Source organism: Hordeum vulgare, chromosome 7H (assembly GCF_904849725.1).
Source record: "Hordeum vulgare subsp. vulgare chromosome 7H, MorexV3_pseudomolecules_assembly, whole genome shotgun sequence".
NCBI lineage: Eukaryota > Viridiplantae > Streptophyta > Magnoliopsida > Poales > Poaceae > Hordeum > Hordeum vulgare.
In genome coordinates, this window is record NC_058524.1 from 8711494 (window position 1) to 8734438 (window position 22945).

A 22945-nucleotide genomic window follows, 5' to 3' on the forward strand; every position below is an offset into this window, starting at 1 on the left:
TGCAGCCTTGCTATCTTATCATATGAGAAAGAAGAATGCCGTGGAAGTCACTCATGGTGAAGGTTTGCTAGTCAAGGATGAAGAGTGGCGGAAGGGATATGAGGCAGGGAAGAACAATAAAAAGAAAATACAGTGTCACAAGTGTAAGCAGAGGGGACATACTAAAAAGGACTGTCCAGAGCTCAAAGGTGGGTCAAGTGCTAATATGGCAATTCATGGTGATGATTCAGACAACAATAGTGATGCCCTCGTAATATCAGACAGGCGGTCAACCAAAAGTGAAGCGTGGATGTTGGATTTATCATGCTCTTTTCATGCGACAACCAACAAGGAGTGATTCTCTTCGTACCAGACTGGTGATTTTGGTTTAGCCTATATGGGCGATGACACTGGTTATCGTATGGCTGGAGTAGGTGACATCAAAATCAAGATGTTTGACGGAGTTGAGTGGATGCTTCGGGGAGTCAGGCATGTGCCGGGGCTAAGGAGGAATCTAATTTCGCTTGGAGTTCTTCATGATGATGGTATCGTATTCCGTTGTGATCGGGATAAGAAGACCATAAAAATCATGGAAGATAAGGTGACCGTGATGATTGAAGCGAGGACGGCTTCACATCTTTACAAGTTGCAAGGAAGCACTATTGCAGGTGGAGTCATGAAGACTGGAGTTGCAGGAGTAGCAGCAGGTTCCCACGGAGGCGGTGGGTCTGGAGCAGACTCGTCGGGTAGCTCTGGGTAAGCTACGAAGAAGACAACACAAGTCCGGAATACATGGAAGTTTGATGCATGGACAAATTCAAAGTGATGAAAATATTCGTCAAGGTGGAGTTTGTTAGAGTTGTGTCAAATATTGATGTACGAGTTGGATTACATATGGACTTGGTGTTGTAGTTTGGGTAGGATACATGTAGTGTCATATTCGGACACGTTGTACACTTGGCCTCTTATATATGAGGAGGCACCCCACGTTGTAACCCATGACGACTAGATAGCGACAGGCTCGCAAGGGGGAGCCGACGGCTTCTGCCGGCGCCCGGTTGGCTAGTGTTGCGGTATCTCGGAAAGGAACACCCGTAATCATTGCTTCGGAAAATAGGCGAGTTCGCCGAACCTCGTTAACAAATCTTGATGTCGTCATCGTGTTATTGTCTTGTTCCTAGGTGGATCGACCCCATACCTAGAATTTATTTTAACATCAGAGACGACAGCGATGCAGATAAGATTCTCGCTCTCAAGGCAGCCCATGACACATTCAATTGCCTGTCGTGGCACCTCTCCACAGTGCCTAAGCTCTGCACCTGTGCAACATTGTCGGACATGTCACCATGCTCGTTCTCGGGGGCCTCAACCTCGCTCAAGGCACCTGCATATCCTCAAGTCGAATGTGCTCGTCGGCATGTCCCCGCTGGCCTTCCCATTGCACTCCGCAACGTCAAGCTGAATAATCAAGTCGAATGATTCACTCCTAGATTACTCTGAAACCTGCCTGCCATACTTATGGCCAGGCTAACGTCAAGCTGCTCTACCTCATCGGCAACCGCCTCTCGGGTGAGATGTTGGGGGAGCTCGCGTGTGTGCCCCGCTCACCGCTGTGCTCCTCGACGAGGACATGATGACGGGACCCATTCCACCGCCGCCGCAACCCACGCTCTGACTGCTCGTCGTGCCATCCTCCACCGCCGCTAGGAACGACTCCTTGGCTGCGCTAGCTCTGGTGTTGAATAGGTTATAAGCGAAGCCGATGCACCAAGCCGATTTTGTCCTAGTCAACACGAGCGGCATGTGCCTCATGTGCCAGTGCCATGTCATTGGCGAGTAACCGGCCTCGCAAATTATTATTTATGTTAGACAGTGGTCAAGCGGCTGTTAATGCGATAAGTAATGCCATGCTTGAAAAGCGGTACTGATTTGAAAACACAAACAATGTGATACCAATCCGTTACCCAAGCCCCAGTTGTGGTAGTTTTGTGTACTATACATAATTGTGGCGCTTTTGTGTAAGTCTATTATTTCTTGTTTGATAGTTGAGGCACCGGGCTGTCTCCACACAACTCCCCTCAACCCCCGCGCATTTCACTCCTCTGCCGCCGCCGGCCCTGTGGCGCGGCGGCGGCGAACTTCCTCTTGCGTCCCGGGATCTAAGGCGGCGGCGGCCAGACCTGGACCCCTTATGACGAGGATGGCGGGCAGCGGCGGCCAGACCTGGACCCCTTATGACCAGGATGGTGGGCAGCGGCGGCCAGACCTGGACCCCTTATGACGAGGATGGCGGGCAGCGGCGGCCGGGGCGTGTCGGGGGGACTCTGCTGTAGCCGGCGGGGTCGGTAGGAGAAGACGGCAGCGGCGGCCGGGATACGTCCCGGGCTCGATCTACGACCTTCAGGTCCAGGAGGGCGGCTGCATCTCGTCCTCAATCTGCTGCATCTCGGCGACGACTCGCGGAGGCACTCCGGGTCTGCATCGCATCACGAGGATTATGGCGGTGGTGGTCATCTCCTACGTCGGAGGTGGTCGTCCTGAGGCTGGGTGATCGGATCTTCAGATCTATCATCTAGTCCCGGCTGCGAGTCGGGGAGACATAGTTGCCGGTGAAAACGGAGCCGACGGTGGACGGCGGCGTTCTACGTCGTTACCTTGATGAAGGCTTCGTCCTGTAATTACTGTCGATCCACTCGTGTTGCTCCAGGGGAAACCATACGATCTGGTTTTCCAGATCGGACGATGGCGGCATTGCGGTGTCGTTCCTCTCTAGGGAGCATCGTTTGTGGAGCAGCGTTGGAAGACAGAGGCAGGAGGTGGAGCATCTTCGTCGTGCACGGAGCTTCGGTGGTGATGTCAGGTCATGCCTAGACGACAGGTGCTACGCATTGTCATGCCTGTTCGGCAGGTGCTACACACGAGAGAACTTACAGAGTCTTCGCGTCTGGATGGATGAGTGCAGGGAGGTCGATCCACTCGTGATGCTCGAGGGGAAACCCTAGGATCTAGTTTTCCAGATCGGACGATGGCGGCATTGTGGTGTCGTTCCTCTCTAGGGAGGATTGTTTGTGGAGCAGCGCTGGAAGACAGAGGCAGACGGTGGAGCGTCTTCGTCTTGCACGGAGCTTCGCTGGTGATGTCAGGTCATGCCTGGCCGACGGGTGCTACGCTTTGTCATGCATGTTCGGCAGGTGCTACGCACGACAGGTCTTATAGAGTCTTCGCGTCTGGATGGATGAGCGCAGGGAGGTGGCGCCGTTGGGCGCCATGGTGGCGTCGACGGATGGCCGGACTGGCATGGATGATGCGGATTTCTCTCCTGAAGATGGGTCAGCGGTTCGATGATGATGACGACTTCTAAAACGTGTGCATGTGGTGTACGCTTTAGGTTTGCTGCACCGGTTGTTAGTTCCGATACGTTATGTGGATAGATCGGCGAAGACACCGTTTTTAGATATGCAGAGTGAGAGCACTTCACATTGTCACGTTTTGTAGGTGTGAGTGGGGACTTCGGGTGGCTTGATGTATGTTCTTGTCAGACCTTTGTTGAATAAGTAATAAAGATGGCTGTATTGAGCGATTGATGCAGAGGCCGAGGGTCTTAACCTCCTTTTCTTAAAAAAAAATTGATAGTTGAGGCAAATCTTTGCCTCCCTTCCGAAAAAAAACCTTGTAAGTGCAAATGAAAATGAACTAGGCTGCAAATATAGTAGTGTAGTTTTCACTTTGAGTATGTTTAATTCTGGGGTTTGCTCTTCTGAATGCCGCTTGTCATGGCCCTTCGTAGGCTTGCAATCTTTTGATGCCGATGCAGTTCTAATCTTATTAGACTTATTGTTCGAATGAATAGTCATTCAATTATTACACATATCGTTATATCTATGACCTTTGTGTAACAACATAGGTTGTTTATGATAATAGCATGGTCTGCATTGTACCACTTTGATTTCAACAAATTGAGTTCTACGAAAAAATCTATTTTAGTCCCTATATTTTATTTAGAAAATCACATAAACTGCTTTTTTTGTACAAAAAGGGTAAATCTATCCACACTCCCTTCCTCCGGAAATACTTGTCATAGAAATGTACAAAATGGATGTATCTATAAGTAAAATAAGCCTAGATACATCTACTTCTAGAACAAGTATTTCCGGACGGAGGGAGTACAATTGTTAGTTTTTTCTTTGGCCCTGTTTCTTTCAATGCCAAAAATCTTATTTTTAGAAAATGTGAGTTCTACATCAAGCCTCTGCATCAGTTATCTCTAGTATAAAGCCCAATGTAATGAGCAACATGTTAATTTATTGTAGGATCGCGATCGGAAATGAAAAAGGATTAGTACTGGTAGATATAGACCTGGAGGACAGGAAATATGGTGGTGTGCAGAGCACCAAAGGATTAGCACGGTTGGAAATAGGCCTGAAGGGCAAGAAGGATCGCAGTGCAGAGAACACCGCCGCTGTCATGGGTTCCAAGGAAGACACAGGTCAAATGATTGAAGAGGTGAGTTCCCTAATAACTAAATAGAGTGTATTACATTTATTTTTCTATAAAATGTCAGTTATATTGATTTGAGGAGAACAGTATGACCACATAAGTGGGGCAAATTGGCCAGACAGACTTAATCTTTTTTACAAACTATACTCCCCCAATTCTCCAAGTGTTTTTACAAACTACTCCCCACAATTCTCCAAAAGTTGTTGTTTTGTGCATGTATTGTCTGCTAAGTGTAATTTTGATATTTTAATCTCCTAGAAAATATATACTTATCGTGTTTGTCAGTTTGTGTATCTGATATATATATTTAAAAAGAGACTTGTAGTAAAATTTTGACTAGGCCAATGTAAAAAACAACTGCTTTTAGAACCTCCACAGCACTAGATGTTCATGGATGGATGCTTGAAGTGAAAGAGTATACCGACATCATTAATCAACTATGTTGGAAAAGACTATCAAGAGGCCTGTTCAACTGGCCATGATTTCTTTTTCTTTGTGTTTCTGTAAGCCAGTGCTTTGGCTTAATATATGGTTGTGTGCATCAATTGATGCACATGCCAGGTTTTTTCCTCCTCTACAAAAAAATATTTGATCTACTAGAATGCAATTATCTTTGCATGGTACTTCAGCACCTCTTAAGCAGAGGTGTCTAATGATGCTGTCGTGCTAAACAGGTAAGCATCCATGATATCTATCTATGAAAAAAAAAACCGAACCTGTGTAAAGCTAAGCACATCTCCATACACCTCTAGATACTCTTAGGGAACTAGAAGGAATACAATATTATTTAGATTAACTATATTTATAGCTGGCACGCAAGTATAGGATCGACATGTACTATGTAGCAAAAGCAACTTTTCTTTGGCGGTTAATTTTGATATAACAGAAGAATGTGTTATTTAGTAGATGTTTCTTAGTTTCATGTCTAGTAAGTCATGCTTGAATGCATCTACGGATATGTGGTAGTTAAAACTTAATAGGCACTATAGCAAAGTGAGCCTCTACTGACAGCTCGCAAACCCCCTCCACTGACAGCGCCCATTGCTAATTGCATGTCAGTGGTACTTCAAGAGCCCACTCACTGGTGGTAGTACAACAGAAGAAAAAAGATAAACATGGGCTCCGACGTTGTAGCTCCTGTTGTCGCCGGCCTCGATCATACCCTCTGTTAGATGAGGCTGTAGATGACCGCACCGACATTGTAGCTCCTGCTTGTCCCTTGCCGTGCTCATCTGGGATGGGCCACGCCGGTCCTGACCGGCACCTTGTCCGGTCGCACTCTGGTGTGGCTGTGCAAGAAGCTGTTTGTGGGTGCCCCATGATGCAGCTCTTGCCAAAGTAGAATCCAATTCAACAGTATGGATCACATGATCCAGGAGATAATGGGGACAGGGGGCTGGGAGAAAAAGAAAATGGTGCTGGAGAAAGGGAAAGAATAGACCAAGGAGAGGAAGGAAAGCGGGAAGATCAGAGCGTTTGAATGGTTATTGCTACCAGTTTTGTATGCCCTTGATTTAATGGTCGGAGTTACATTTTGTGCCTTGAAAGCTGGTATTAATAAATGTTGTGATAATGGTCCGAGTTCCATTTTTGTCATTGATGACGTAAACATGTTGGAACTAAATAATGATGTATTTCTATCAAAGTGATAATAGTAATGATGTATTTGTTACCTTGAGCCCAAGTTCTTCAATTGCATGTCTATCCTACTCCCACCAATCGAGCGCTTACTTCTTAATTTGTTTTAGATAAGCTCATTAGCTGTCCCCAGTGAGCTGATCAAGGTTGACCCCCTCCAGTTGCGCTTCCCTGTTGCGCAAATCATGTCAAGCACACTGAAGATATGCAACGTTACTGATTACCATGTGGCTTTCAGTATATATAGTACAGCGAAGTGCACCATATTACCGAGCGAAGGAGTTCTGTCACCACAGTCGAGGCTAGATCCTCTAGTAACCTTTTTTTCTTCAAAAAAACACAAAAGCTTGAAGCCTGAGGTGGTCACTGTGAAGAGCACCATCGTAGAGGAGAGTTTGACGACTGAGGATGTTGCACATGAAATGTTCAAACCAAAGACGGGCCGAAATGTGCATCACATCGAGCTGGCCATAGATTTTATAACCTCCAAGGTGAGTCCAACCTTTGTCCTTTTTCTTTTTCTTTTTGAGGGGACTTTGCCAGGTTTTCATTTGTATCAACCTATGCGCAACCAATTCTGAAATATTTCTGACAAATCTCTATGGGTGTTTGCGAATAGACCATATCCAAACTAAAGTCAGTGTCGACAATAGAACTGCATCCAATAGATCCATGGTGAGTGGATCAATTTCTCGTGCTGGTGCAGAAATTGAGTTCTCTGTTTGCACTATGATTGCATTAATTAAGAAAAATCCTTCTCTTGCGATACAGGATGGTCATTACCCAAGGAGGCAAGTCTTTCCAAATGAACTACCATGCAAAGGCAAGTGACTGAACTCACTCCAGAATTTCTTACGAGCAATACAATTTTTTCAGTATATAAGAACATAAACACATGTTGTACTCGGGAAATTTTGACGGATTTTTGTACTTTAATGGAAAGAAAATTTCCAAATAATCGTCTAACCATAGGTCCTCGGGCTACTTAGCCGCCTAACCTCGTTTTCTTTGATTAAGAAAGAAGTTTATACAATGCCAAAGAAAGGCATGACCCAATACAAGTGACACGACACAAACTAAAACAGCATAAGGATAACTAACCCAAAACTTGGCGATCCACGACCTAGAGACTGCCAAAGCAAACCCAGCCTAGTTTAGAACAGTAGTATGTTAGTTTAATCTTGAAGTAGTATTGCGTCAAGTTTGTAGCTGGTTCAAACTGCTATGGACTTGGCTAGATGCGTGTCAGGTTGCCGTGTGATTACTAGTCCGGTTTGGACTATATTAGTTAGTAAAACTAGGTAATTGTTTGCGTCTAGTAGTAGTCCGTGTAGGGATTGGTTTCATGGGTCGGTTGGGTCAGGCCGTGTATATATACACAAAATTGGTCGACGGAGATTGTAACACCATGAAGAGAAAAGGAGAAAACAAAGGGAGGAAAAATAAAGGCACGTCAAGGGCCTGTGGCCATCAATTTTTTGTGTGTGCGTGTTCGTAGTGATTTTGTGTGGTCGATCCGTGGGTGAGTTTCAATAATTGGTATCAGAAGATGCGCTTGGCCGAGGGTGGCGATGTAGTAGCACCTTGGGGCGGGCGATGTTATCGCTAGGTGGTGCAACGACGAGGAGGTTCAGGTGATCATCGTTCGGTGGAGTGGCAAGGAGGGAGATGACATTTTGTCGTCGGGAAGGCAGTGGAAGAAGATTGTTGACGGAAGCGGTGGTGCAGGGTGTGGTGCCGGTATGTTCCCAAGATCATCGTCTGTAGAAAATATATGAGTCAAGGAGTCGTGTGTGTTAACACGTTCGGTCGTGTCGTCCAAGGGAGTCAAGGAGTCATGCGGGTTTGCACGGTCGGTCGGTTGTCGTCGTCATGTCAGAGTCGACATGTCCAAGTGCTCATCTCTGTGAGGAGGCGTTGAAGATGAAGCGTCCAGGTCGTCTATATGTCTCGACGGAAGGATCAGGTTCAACTATGTGGGGGCGGTAAACCAATAAAGGTGAGTCTCTTCAATGAGGCCATGTCTCTACATGAGGTTGGAGTGCATGATGTAATGCACGGGGTGGTGTGATCCACAAGGAGCCGGCATATATCTTGCTAAGGTGGATGGTGTAGACAACCGGATGGTGTATTTCATAGGTTACTACCATGATTAGGTAGTCCAATGCATATTTGAGGTGATCAGTAAATTCACCAAGTTAAAATTGGAAAGAAGTTGTTGCGATCAATGAAGCCTATCAATTCGACTTGTCGTGGTGCGAGATGTATGAGTCGACAAGGGAGGAATCTTCAACGAGCCAAGACCGAAGAAGAGCGGAAGACAATGTTAAGATTAGGGAGAGATTGTTACTTTAATCTTGAAGTAGTATCGTGTCAAAGTTTATAGCTGGTTCAAACTGCTATGAACTTGGCTAGATGCGTGTCAGGTTTGGTACGTGGAGGCCAGGTTTCCGTGTGATTACTAGTCCACTTTGGACTATATTAGTTAGTAAACTAGGTAATTGTTTGCGTCTAGTAGTAGTCCGTGTAGGGATTGGTTACATGGGTCGGTTGAGTAAGGCCGTGTATATATAAACAGCATTGGTCGACGGAGGGTGTAACACCGTGAAAAGAAAAGGAGAAAAGAAAGGCACGACAATGGCCTTTGGCTATCAGTTTTTTGTGTGCGCGTATTTATCGTGATTTGATGTGATCGATCCATAGACGAGTCCCAACATAATATGTCACAAGGTAAGGAAGCAAAAATCATGCACCACAAGGGCCAACACGACATCAACTCGACTACCATAACGACAACAACGATAGCAACTGAAGCACAAGCATCGAAGGCAAGGATCCACCATCAGCCTGGAGATGCCACCACATGAGCGAGACAAGATGCAACATCGCCAAGCACCAAGAACACCAGTCCAATGCCGCCAGAGCAACCAGATGGAGGGGATGACCATGAGGGGACGAGCACCAACTCGAGGGTAGTAGGACGTTGCATGCAGGCATTAGGGACAAAACCCACTAGGGTCCGATGATGAGGGGAAGTAGACACAACACGAGATGAAGCCAATTGAGACCTATGCCTCTCATGACCTGATCACCTCAAACCAACAATGACCAATGAAAGTCTCCTGGTCGGATACGAACCGACATGGGGCATCTCGGCCAAATCCGGTAGAGCTACTGCCAAATCTGGCCATCTGACCCAGGATGACCAACTAGATGGGGCAGCGAGGATAGCGCGGGGGGGGGGGCAATCGTTCGACGGTACAAACTAAAGCAACCGCGAGCCACGACCAAGCGGGTCAAATAAGAATGGTGGGGACGTGACCTACCACCACACGAGCAACAACAGGGGGGAAGGCACCAAAGATGAGGGATTTGGAGTGTAGCACCCGTGACAGGTTCCATCTAGAGATGAGATGAGAACAACGAGCCATAGTGACCTCATGAACCGCCTTCAGCCACATGGGCTTCAGCCGGTGGTGTTGAGAGGGGATGGAGGCATGGGTGGCTAGGGTTGGGAATTGATAAGAAAAATGATTGGGGGACTGGGTACAGTATCACAAACCAACATTCCCCTCCACCTCTGGCGACCATCCACGTCACCTTGTTCTCATCGCAGTAGAACCAAGCTCGTCATTTCCTAAGTGATGCGTCTAAGTATACACTCACTACCTCATGGTACCAGATATAGCTCAATGTGGGGAGGCAATTTCCTGCTCGGCCAAGTAATTGGAGGTGTTATGGGCTGGAGGGACTGGACACACCAAATGGACCATGAGCATGCATGGCCTTTTTTGGGTGACTGGCCCTTTTTGCATAAGTTGAGGGCCAATTACTTTGGTGACTTTTTTGGGCTTCGAGAATATGATGTCTCCTATCTAGATTTTTGATTGGGCTTCTAGAATAAGCTGGTTAAGGAGCAGCTTATTTAATCCTGGGGATCCCTTGAAGGTCATAGTGGGTAATTTGGGGCTTCTCCTAGGAACCAGGCATGGCATTGATGATACATTTAGCCCGGTAATCATACTGGTTACCATTGGGACGGATCTCTCCCTCGTACTGTTTTCAGATGGCTTGTTCATTATATGAACATAAATAATGCCTTCACACATCTTGCTGATGAGACCAGAACGTTGGGGACTGCCGGACTGTTAACTCTAGGTCTTGATGAGCGGCGCAATCATGTGCGTGGTGACCTCAGAGTGCAAGGAAACCACTTGGCATGGCGATTTCGTGGTAATCTTGTGCATATATATATCTATATCTCTATTCTATAGTGTACGAGTTTTGAATTGTTGCTACAACATCAATCCTAGCCGTTGGTCTCATAAATCGAACGGTTGAGACTCAAAGGATTCGCAGTGCACAGTAGCCTGTAGCTGCATCTATTGTTTCTGGAACCATCACCTGTTCGCATCACACCTCGGATCTTCTCCCCACGTTGCATGCGCCAGGGCGTCAGGCAGAGAGCTTGTGTACAAGATAAGCATACGGTAGGAGAAAGAAAGTAAATAATTTGTGGGGTCCATCACATACATCTATATTTTCTTCCTATGAAAATATCTGGGTGTCAACGTAGGTGAATTATATCATACCACTTACCAATTTTCTTTTATTTTCTTTTCATTTATGCATGCATACATGGAATATTCTCTTTGCTCTGAAATTGACTGCAAAGTACCATACGTCTTCTTTTTTTCTTTTACAAGAATCATCATCGGAACAATATTGCTAAGACGTGCATTGCACGTGTATACATACTAGTCAACCATATGTGTAGATTTTTGCTGGTGTACACAAATCAATAAATTATTAAACTGATATTACCATTACTCATATGCTACTGCTAATATGTTGATTTCGACTAGCACTTCGTCGAACTTGGCTACTCCAGCTATTTAACATTCCTAACCATCTCAGTTTTGCTCGGTTACCGTGCTTAATATTCTCGTATGTGAGAAGTAATTGACTTCTGTGCACATATCTACCCGCGGGAAGTGGAATTGGTTGAGTTGAAGGGGGGAAAAGGCATGCTTCTGACTTTCACCACATTGACCTAATGTTTTTATTTTTGCCATCTCACATTTCAGCAATATAACATTTGATATCTATCTCATTGCAGTTAGTTTGGTTAAATTTATAGCCCGTGAGCAATGGATTTTGGCTGGTTTTACTAGTGGACTACTCTGCGTGTATAATTGTGATTCACAAAGTAGAATCCACGTTCTACATGAACACTCAACATCTATCAAGTCTTTGGCTATCCATGGAACTAAGCCCTATGTGCTATCAGCATCCTGTGATGGTAAAATTTTGCTATGGGACTATGGAAAAGACTGGCAATTGATAAAAACATTTGATGCCAATAGTTGTCTTGATAAATGCGATACTGTGCAGCAAGTTGCGTTTAACCCGAAGGACACTGATATGTTTGCCAGTGCCCAGGGCAATACAGTAAAGGTTTGTTTAGATTTCCTATGCATGCATGCAGTAAACATCATTTTGGATGTTCCAAGTTTTCCTGATACATGTATTTGCTTGAAATTGCAGTTTTGGAATCTGCATTCGGGTGAATGTAAGCACATATTGTCTGGCCATTCAGATTCAGTGATGTGTTTGGATTACTTCAGTCTGGGTCAGAAGCTATACTTGATCACCGGTTCACAAGACAAAACTGCTAAGGTATAGCATTTTCACTAAAGAATAGACTAGCCCTTTATCATACTGACAGAATATTTATTCAATCATGAGTTTTGCTCCTTGTGTCAGATCTGGGACTGTGAGACACAGAGGTGTGTTCATTCACTGAAAGGGCACATGGATGTTGTTAACATTGCGTTTTGCCATCGGGATCTTCCAATACTCATTACAGGTTCATGGGACGGGTCAGTTCGTTTATGGGACTCCACCACCTTCCGGTAATTATTAATTATTAACACTCGCGATGCTTCAATATGAATCAATGAAAATTGTCCTTTATCGAAAAATTATCAACACCCCTGTAGTCACTGTATTTTGTTTGAATTTGGAGTGTTGATTACTTGAAATTTAAATTATCAATATGGTTAATTTGTAACCCAATTTCTAGTATTGATATTACGATACTTTTTGTTCTGTTGGAGGCACTAATATCCAAATTCAGCTTTAGCAATTTGGAAGACAAAATTTTGACAAGCTCCGATCTTTGTTTAGATGACCAAGTTTTGTATATACCTATACTTCATTAATCCCATTCAGCTTTAATCCTTGTGAAATCACGAAAAAACTTGACACCAGATTGGGCTTCAAAATTACTAGTCCACTACCATCGAGAATATATCCTATTGACACTAGATTGACAAATATATAAAGGATTTAACGGATTAAAAATGTGTATTTAACAAAACAAATACCACTTTCCAACCAACCCTAGCAAGAAACTACCACTACAAAAATAGAAAAAAACCTACTGATTTTTTTTCTATTATGGCCGAAAACTGCAATGTGTGATAATTGTCCTATTAAACCCGATTATGATAGGCTATGCCCGTCCGGACTGAAAAAGTCAACACCGTTACTTTAACTGTTAACATGTGGGGCCCACATGTCAGTTATATCTCCTTCCTATGAAATTATGCATGGACATTTCCGGTGACTTCCAATCGCCTCCAATCGAGCTAGGCGCCTCGCCGTTGAAGACTTGATTGATTAATTAACAAGCAGGCCATGTTGCCATTCTTGTTGGCGGACACGACGTCGAAGTCAGAGAGGCTCTCGAGCTGGTACGAGGCCGCCATCGCTGCACCATTGACCTCTCAGCCGGCTGGTCGCCCTCCATTAAAAAACTGGCTACGGTATAGGCCAGTGGCATCGAGGCCAGCCATCACGGCGGGCTTGCTCGCCCGGCATGGAAGCTCACGCGGAGGACAACTTCGAGTGTGTCGCCTACCATGGCCAGCTTGGCCAGCGGTGCGGAGGTTAACTCACCCGACATGGAAACTCGTGCAGACACCAGCTTCGAGCACGGCGCGTGCCATGGCCAACTCGGGCGGCAGCGTGGAGGATAGCAAGGCCGACGGCGAGCTCGCGCTGCAGCACAGTATGTTTTATGAAATGTCCCGGTGATAATATTTGGATGAAGAAGGGGATTGATGTCCACATGTAGGTCTCATATGTCATAATAGTCAACATAACGTTCAATCAAGCAGAGTTGATTACTGTGCCACGTCAACGTTTACGTGTGGACCAATCCTGTCATAATCCAGTTTAATTTTGACGAAATCTGTGACTTGTCTCACTTGGTAGTTTTTTTACCATAGATTAGAAAAAATAGTATTTTGCTTCTAATATTGTAGAGTGGTAGTTTCTTGCTAGGGTTGGTTAGAAATTGGTAGTCTTTTGTTAAATACTCGAATAAAAGGACATATAGAAAAATAAAGAATAAAACTAAATTGGTATGTGAATTGTTGAGTCGGGCGAGAGACGTACCTCGCAGCTTTGTCTCCTATGGAAGCTTCAGGCATGGGTACACTCGATGCACCTCTCCTAGGTTAGCTATCTATATGGGCTTGGGCCCATATCGGTTCAACAACAACCCCCCCCCTCTCATGATGGGTGGTAGATATATTGTTATTTTCATCTTCTTACATGCCAAGTTACAATCTTTTGTTTGTAGTTCCTTTTTCAACCAATCTCCAGCTTGTTGTCCAAAGCTGATATGAGCGAGGCTGATAATCTCAGCATCAAGTTTGTCCTTAACGAAGAAGTGGTCAATTTGCATATCTTTAGTTCTACCATGTTGAACTGCGTTATTAGCATAGCTTATAGCCGACTGATTGTCACGCCACACCCTCAAGGGTCCCTTTCTCAAAAGTTTCAATTCGCGCAAAAGGTGTTTCACCCAAAGCATCTCACTCAACCCTTGAGATAAGTCTATATACTCAGCTTTTGTTGTTGATTTGCGTTATTAGCAAAGCTTATAGCCGACTGATTGTCACGCCACACCCTCAAGGGTCCCTTTCTCAAAAGTTTCAATTCGCACAAAAGGTGTTTCACCCAAAGCATCTCACTCAACCCTTGAGATAAGGCTATATACTCAGCTTTTGTTATTGATTTAGGCACAACCCTTGGATTCTTGTTTCCCCATGACACCAAATTTCCTCCAACAAACATACAATAGCTAGAAGTTTGGCCATCTATCATCTTGACAATTAGAACAATCAGAGTTACTGTAGCCATCCACCTTAAGATATCCACACTTTAACTAGAGTTCCCTTCAAGTATCTTAGGATTTTTTGCACAATATCAAGACGCCCACTCCTTGGTTCATGAATGTATCTGCTCACCATGCCCACGACATAAGTAATGTTAGGCCTAGTATGACACAAGTTCAATAACCTCCCAACTAGTTTCTGGTAATCTTCCTTATTCACCAGCTCTCTTGATTGTGTTGCCACTTGATAGTTTTGTTCAATCGGAATGGGGGCAACACGACATTCCATCATGTCCATGTCATCAAAAGATCCAAGCCAAATTTCATTTGAGACAAATATATTCCGTTATCTGACCCAACCACTTCAATGCCAACGAAGTATTTTAGGTTGCCTAAATCCTTCACCTCAAATTCCATGCCTAGACACCCCTTTAATATCTGCATTTCCTCCTTATAATCTCTAGTGATGATAATGCCATCCACGTACACAACAAGAATAGTGATCTTCTTATCAGAGTGTTTTTAGAACATTGTGTGATCATCGTTATATTGATCATACTACATACCGCAGATAGCTCGTCTAAACCTATCAAACCATGCCCTCGGTGATTGGTTCAAACCGCATATACAAGGATTTCTTCCTACATCTCATCATCCAGAAAGGCATTCTTGACATCTGTTTGATGCAACTTTCACCCGAAGTTTGCATCAGGGGAGACCAATATCCTTAAAGTGTTCATCTTTGTCACTAGAGCAAACGTCTCATCATGATCAATTCCATACGTTTAACTATCTAGCGACCAATCTGGCCATACACTGTTCCACCTTCCGCTTGGGATTTTGCTTCATAGTATAAATCCACTTACAACTCGCCACTTTTGTTTTTGCTCGCGATATGGTTAGCACACACGTCTTCTTTTTTCCTTGGTGCTTCCAATGCCTCTATTATTTCTTCACGCCACGTCAGATCTTTCTTTGCACCCTTCCAATACTTTGTGGTTGACATAGTTTGAAAGAAGACAACAAACACTATACAAAGGAGACAAAACATCGTAAGACACAAAATTCCAATGTCATGATCATAGAAAACCTCTGGTGGTAAAGCCTTATGTGGCACTTCATGTGTCCATTTCACAACGCAATAGGTAGTTCCACTTTGTGAGATGAGCTTCCATCACTTTGTTGCTACTCCCCCTACAGTGACTGCTCCCCCCGCACTTGTTGCTACTTCTACACATATGGTAGCCGCTGAGAATACACTACAGGAATCTTCTGCCACCAATCTCAAATAGGGAGTGGGAGATCACCAATTTGAATGGAACTCACTGTTGGCTGGACCAAAACCTGCACATCAACATTAGTTAGAGTAACAACTGGAATTGTACCCATAATTGGCTGCACTTGAACCAGCACATCATCATTAGTGTTTATGTTCACAGAATGATCTTGAGTGTGAGATATAGCCTTCTTTGACCATCTTGTACAAAATGGAAGTGGTCAAGCTCTTGAAACAATACACTTAGATCTATTGGCTCATCATATAATGACTCAGACTCCGTGAAGCTTTTATCAATACTTACAAGCCTGCGTTTCTCAAAGGTACATCAACATTTATACCCCTGCGACCAGAAGAATAGCCTAGAAAAATACACTTTGTTTCTTGTGGATTAATTTTCCTGAAAGAAGGTCACGGATCTCGAGCAAAACAAGTACTATCAAACAACTGGGAATAACAAACTTAGTCCGCGGAGATTTCATGCCTAGTATTCTTGTTGGTATTCGGTTGCTCAATGTATTTGGCTGTCATAAGTACTCATCACATAAATAGCTAAACACCTCATCTTTGTGACGCATCAAATAAATCCAAGTCATATGAGAATAGAAATTGATAAATGCAAAAAATCACTTCATTTCATTCATTGACACAATTGGGCAAGTCCATACATCTTAATGAAACAACACAAAAGAAGATATGCTTGTAAGCCCCTTACACACATATGAGGAAGTTGTGTGTTTGGCATATTCACAAGCATCACATGTCAACTTGCCCTTTCCTATCCCACACATAACATCTTGAGAGATTCTACTCATTTTAACAAAAGATACACGCCCGATCCTACAATGATGGAACGTCGCCTTTTTTTCCTTGTCCTCCATGGTCGTATCACACACTAATTCTGGTTGCACCTCCTCGTCCATGTACCAGAGACCCCTACGCCTGGTGCTAGTCCCAATAATCTGCATCGTTCATCCCTCCTGAATCATGCAATCAAATTTGTCAAATATCACACGATGGTCTATTTGATCAATTAGAGCACAGAAAGAGATCAAGTTGACAAGGAAAGCTGGCACATGTAAAACAAAGGATATGGAAATGGTCGGAGTGCACTTTACTGTGCCAACTCCTTTGACACGTTGTTTTGTGTCATGAGCAGTTTGTATACTCCATGTGTGAGAAAAATGATGCTTAGTGTAAGACTTGAACGTGCATGCATTACTTGCAACATGCTTAGATGCTTGATAGTCAAGAACCCACTCTGGACCACTCCCATTAGTAGCAAGAGATGCCTTGTCCAAATTACCTTCATCGATGGAGGCCTAGTGAGCAAAGTCTTCATAGTCAGCATCATCTGCATCTTTGCCTTTTGACATCCCATTGTCTCCTGCAACTGCCATGTGAGCCCTATGACCCCCTGAGTTTTCTAAGTACCACCTCTGCCCCTAGGAGCATAACCCCCATGAGGTCCCTGAGTATCCACCTCTCCCTCTAGCGCTCATGCCTCTACCAGTCCATCCCTCTGCCTCTGTCATGAGTTGGACAGACTCAGTTCCAATGTCATACCTCCCTATAGATATGACAGTTGTTGGAATCTCTCCACTCCATCCTCTCCATGACTGCAAATGTTGAAGCCGACACAACCTTTACATAGGCGTGCTCCAAAGATAGTTGCACCTCCTCTTGAGACATTGTTGTAATAGTCGCATCAATAGTATGCACAAGACGTCCTATCATGAAAGCAACCTCTGAGCCCCTCCAACAGTTTGAACATACGCCTACATGCAATCCACTTGTGGCCTGACTCGATGGATGTCGTATCACAGAGTTTGAGAGGAACACGGTTATCATGCTCTACCCATAAAGTTTGCAGCTCTGCCACATATTTCATAACTGACATGTCGTCACCTTGATGCAGTCAACTAGTCTTCCCCTCAATCTAATAAATTAGCATAAAAATGCCCTTGCCTGAGTACAGGGTGAACAGAGTCGTCCATATCGCAACGTATGTGGATAGCCCCTCCATAGAGCGTCCAATGGAGGGCACCACCGAGTTCAACAACCAGCTCATGAGCACAAAGTCACAAAGTCTATGAACTTCCACTTCTTTCTCTCCGTAGTAGCCTTGTCTCATGCTTCCTCAATAGCACCCATCATGTGTCCATCAAGCTCCTTCTCCTCCACAACCAGCAATGCCCTCGAGGACCAGCTCAGTTAATTTGTGGGCCCGTCCACCTTTATGCCCATGGGCGATAGTTTGATATTGTGAGCCGCTTCTTGCCGAGGAGGCATGGCCCAAAGTGCAACTCCACGAGGATCTTGACGAGCTTCTTAAAAACCTCAGCAAGGCATTGTCGTTCACCCATCTTAGGCAGCAGCAACAACTCTTGCAGCAGCCGCACACAACTCCTCTCTTTCAGCAGCAACAATCATGAAAGTACATGGCCGAACGATAGAAAATGGTGAGGTAGCCGTCTTACAAACCGATCTTGAGATACCCGGCTCACGTAAAATGCACTCGACTACGCTACCGCTAACACACATCGGGTGAGCTAAACACCCCCATGCTACGACCTAGCATACCTAGGCTCCGCGACAAAGCCCTCAAGAGGGAAAACAACGCAGAAAGACGCCGCCGCCGAGTCCATCGGACAAAGGTTTTCACCCGGAGCCCTGACACGAGGAGAAGAACCGCAACGACGTCTTCAGAAAGAGAAGGGTACCCGCGGGTGTCGCCGCTGTTGGCGCCAAGGCACGGAGCTTTCGCTCGGCAACTCACCCGTGCCACTACGAGGCCGCCAAGAGGAGCATGACGATGTTAGATCCCCATATCCGGATCAGGACGCTACTTCTCCAGGAGAGAAAGCACGTCCGAGCTACCTGCTAGCCCACCTCCCGTTGCCCTCACAACCTGTGAAGGGAGCCACCATCATTGCAATGCTGCCCACTGGAGAACGAGTATGCAACCTGCCATCCGGGGCCACTGCCCCGGCATCCCTGTCGCGAGATACCGTCGGTCATGCACCTCACGTCACACATAACTCCAGGTGGAAGAACAATGCCAGTCTATCAGCTCCTAGCCCGGCATCGGTCCCCGAGTCTAGGTAGACGCCTCCACCCTAGGAGGCATCCACACCTGTGTCCCCTACCAATACCCGGTGGACTTGAGGGGACACGACTCCGAGATTGTCGACGATCGCCGGCGAGCCAGCCCCAAGCCCATGGCCAGGCGAGCTCACTCGATGCCATGCCCACGGTCACCGTCGCCGATCCGTGCACCAACACACCGGTATCAGGGCCACCACCAACGAGCATCATACCCGCGTAGGAAGCCCGAGCATCCCTACGAGCACATCCCAGGTCAATCCCAACCTCTCCTACCTGAAGCAAAATCTCTGATCCGCCCCGGGCCCAATCTGACCCGCCCGAGCACGAACCCTAGATCTAGTCCATCCCTGAAACGCATGTAGCCGGCACCATCGGCATTGCGGACTAGATCCACTAGAAGGAGGCTGACATCGTCGCCCCGCGCCGCGCCGCCACATCCCTGCCCGTAGCCGCTGCCACCGGAGGGGAAGCAGAGTTGTGTTACAGTATATGTGGATTGCACTAGCCCTTTCCAATAGTTCAAATTTTTGATTGCTTTGGCTAGTGCATGAAGCTTAACAAGGATAATAAATTCATTATAGTTTGTGGAATATTTCACTAGTTTGACATTTTTTGTAGTTCACAATCTTTAAGGTAAAGTCTAGAGCAGATGTATAAGTGCTAATAATGTGCATCACATTCTTCCAGACATGAGCTCAACCCTGACCTCGGTGAAGTGTATGCTATAGCAGGTTTGAAGAGATCAACAAGGTATATGATCAAAAGTATCATGTCTTCCATACTTATATTTGGTTATTAGAAAACTCTTTTTCAACAATTGCATAACCTTGCAATTGCAAACGAAAATGAACTAGACTGCAAATATAGTTGTGTGTAACTTTCATTATGTTTAATTCTGAGATTTTTCCTTGTTATGGCAGTTGTCATAGTCGTTTCAAGGCATGCAGTTCTTTGATGCTGACGCAGTTCTAACCTTATTTATTAGACTTGTTTGCATGAACAGTCATTCAATTGTTACACATAACATTATATCCATCCCTCTGAGTAACAACATAGGTCTCTCATGACGGTAGCATGATCTCAATTGTACCACTTTGTTTTCAACAAAAATAAGTCAAATCCAATAATTCCTACATACAGTAGGCTCATGCCCTGTGTTAGCACCTAAAACGTAAGATGGAAATGAATGCAAATACAGGAAAACTACGCCTACTGGGAGGATGCGAAACCAGTGACTGCAGGGTTCCACATTAATTTGCAATGGCTTGACATCAACAGTTAAGTTCAGATAAGAGAGGAATAACACGGCCTGACAAACCTCAGGGGACTCCTCATCAACGTCACAGTGGTGCACCCTCTGGGACCACCATCATTGGGGTTAGACCCCTGACTTCTTGCTCCTCGCGAGCCGCAGCTTTCCCTCTCGCCCCAACATTCGCCATGATCAAGCTAGGGTTAGGGTGGAGAGGAGAGGTAGAGCAAGCAAGAATAATAGGGGATACTGGAATGAGCGAGTGAAGTGAACTGGCTTCCAGCCAACTGGCCTAACCCTTATAGACCTCTCCTTAAATTCCGTATTCCCACAATAAAATAATGGGATGGTATGTCCATAACTAGATTGGCTACCTTCATGTAATTAAGAACAATTCCAGTGATGCACATCGGCTTATCCACTCATGAATACTGACATAGCTACTTCTATGTAAGAATAATGCAAAGTGTAATTCGTCATAATGCTTTACAATTTCATTCTACCACTAACCTGTCTCCCTCAAAATTTCTGAAAAATGGTTGATTGGGGCATTTTTGTGATGTTTAACCATCTTCATCGTTAATCCTCACCATTTTATTATTTACAAGTGTTAATTATGATCGTCATATTTTTTCCAGGCTTGTGCGTGTGCTGAAGTTTAAACTTGGAGAAGTGAATTCTATAGCATGTTTGAAGGGATCAACGAGGTATATAGTGAAAAGTGCCTTGCTATATTTTATATCTGGTTAATAGGAAAAATCACGCTTCCTGACCGTGCTCATCCTTGAAAAGCAAATTATAAGAAATCACAATGCAAATATACCAATTTCTGCAGTGTGGAGTTTGCTCATCCTAATTGCGCTTATTGTTGTGGAATTCAAGGCATGCATTTTTTAGTACAAAATAGTTCAGCCATCCTTTTTGTTCATAGGATAGGAATATGATAGGAATAGAAAAATCGTTGGAAGTGAGACGACATGTATCTCAATTCCTATATGGAAAGAGATATGTCATTTGATGTATAGGATAGGAATTTTTACATTGAGCCTAGGGTAATGTTTCTTTTTCTTTAAAATGTGAAGGACCGATTCCTACCTACATAGGAATAGGAGTTCATTCCTACAAACCAAAGGGCTCCAAAGGAAATTTTCAACAAAATTCTTATTCTTAAAATTCCTACAAAATTCATGTAAACGTAAGGAGGCGTCGGTGTTTGCAGACACAAAGTCCTGCTTTTCTTTGTTTTGGCTTTGTTGCCTCCAATGTATAATGCGTGATGCGTTAACTGGTGCAGGATCGTGATTGGGCATGAGAAAGGATTAGTGCTGGCAGACATAAGGCCCTGAGAAGGCGATTTGAGCAACCGAACAAAACCGAAAGGTTAATGCTAGCCATTGGAGTAAATCAAGATGGTTGGAGAAGGCTAAAGAACTGTGGTATTCTTGTGAATCTGATTGGGCTGATTCAATTCGAAACGGCAAACAGACCAAAGAACTGTGAACCATGCATGTAATATTCCCCCTTCTTTTCTAAATATGTTTGTTATTGGCATGTCTTTAAGCAAATTTGATTTGCTGGAGAAACTCCGCCATGGAAAACATTCAATAGAGCCTATGAGCCCCGGTCCTCTTATTTCAGCCGTCTGTTTCGATTTTATTGGTGTCGTCTTTACCCGGTAAAACATGTCACGGGTCTAGCTACTTGACCTTGATATTCTGCTCCCCCTCCCCCTCCCCCTCCCAACCTTAGCCGCCCCACTCCCTCCCCCTCCCTTTCTCGCCGCCACGCGAGGCAGCCGCCGGGCAAGCCCGGGGCGCCAAGGATCGTGGCGGCGGGGCCTTGGCTGCCCTGCCTCTGCGTGGGGAACCCCGGATCTGGAGCGGCGGCTCCATGGATGAGGCACGGCAGGCTAGCAGCCATGCGGACGGTGGATCTGGCGTCCCGGCCGCGCGGGCTGCGGCATCCGGTGGTTGTTGGCGGCCGGCGGCGGCCTCTGCGGTGACCGGTGCGCGCGATCTGGCGCATCCCCTCCTCCCTTGTTCGGCGTGCGGGCTAGCTTGATCGGGCCGCGCTTCCTTGGTCGCCGGTTCTGTACAGGAGGCGCTGCTGGTGGCGGGGATCTAATTCGGGCGAAATCCTTGGCCGACCATAGTCGGCCGCATCGACGGCGATGCCTGAGGGCGTCGTTCCCCTCCTTGTAGGCATCGGTATGGACTGATCCCCTCACTTCCCCTTCCCCTAGGTCACCCGGGCGAAAGTCCTAACTTTGTTGGGTGGCGACGGCGCTCACGGCATCGTTCCCTTCTTGAAGGCGCCACTTTGGGAACCTTGGGGCTGGGTGGTGCTTGTGGGTTGTGGGCGACGGCGGTGGTGCGACCCTAGCCTAGCATGGATCTGCGTCCGCTGCTTGAAGATGGACTCGCGTAGGTGGAGGTCATCGTTTGGCGTCATGGTGGCGTCGATGGCGGAGGCACCTGCCAAGGCTGACACCTCAATCTGCTCTGAAGATGAATAGATGGAAGATGATGGGGGCGACACATCTGAGTGAGTCAGACCGGTTTGTGCCCCGGACCCGGTATGTGGCTCGGTCGGGGCCTCCGGCTTTAGATGTTAGGCTTATGTGAGAGGTCTGGGTATTTGGCCCAGCTTGCACCCGTTCATCATATGGATAGGAGTAGCGGCAGATGTTGCCAAGATGACGGATTCAGGCATATTGTTGTACTACTTTATAAGATCCTCGGGAATAATCAATAAAATGATCGCATGCATCTTCCAGATGGAGAGACAGGGGATCACCCTCTTTTTTCTAAAAAAAAAAAACTTATAGCACGCAAGTTTAAAATATTACGTACTGCACAAGTAATCATGAAAAGGAGTGGTGTAGTTTTGCTAGATTTTATAACTGATGTAAGATGCGGCCAATGCTCTGAAGACACCAAAGGAGCGAGGAGATAGAGGCCTGACAATGGATGGCTAAAATGTCCGTGACGATCAAGCCGTTTGACCT

The 22945-nt window shown here is 45.5% G+C and overlaps 1 protein-coding gene across 1 annotated transcript; it reads left to right on the forward strand.

Annotated features, from left to right (window-relative positions):
* Nucleotides 1–2222: 2222 nt before the first annotated feature.
* On the forward strand, nt 2223–12033 carry LOC123407983 (coatomer subunit beta'-2-like). The gene is made up of 5 exons (XM_045101225.1): nt 2223–2308; nt 4290–4482; nt 11176–11571; nt 11662–11793; nt 11881–12033. Exons 1-5 carry the CDS (start codon nt 2223–2225, stop codon nt 12031–12033), a joined length of 960 nt encoding a protein of 319 aa, XP_044957160.1.
* The last annotated feature ends 10912 nt before the right edge of the window (nt 12034–22945 follow it).

Bases quoted from the DNA above. Each gene is read 5' to 3' on its own strand.
- LOC123407983 (XM_045101225.1), top strand. From the start codon at position 2,223: ATGGTGGGCAGCGGCGGCCAGACCTGGACCCCTTATGACGAGGATGGC. The intron at 11,572-11,661 runs GTTTGTTTAGAT...TTGAAATTGCAG, and splicing joins CCCAGGGCAATACAGTAAAG to TTTTGGAATCTGCATTCGGG. The intron at 11,794-11,880 runs GTATAGCATTTT...TCCTTGTGTCAG, and splicing joins CACAAGACAAAACTGCTAAG to ATCTGGGACTGTGAGACACA.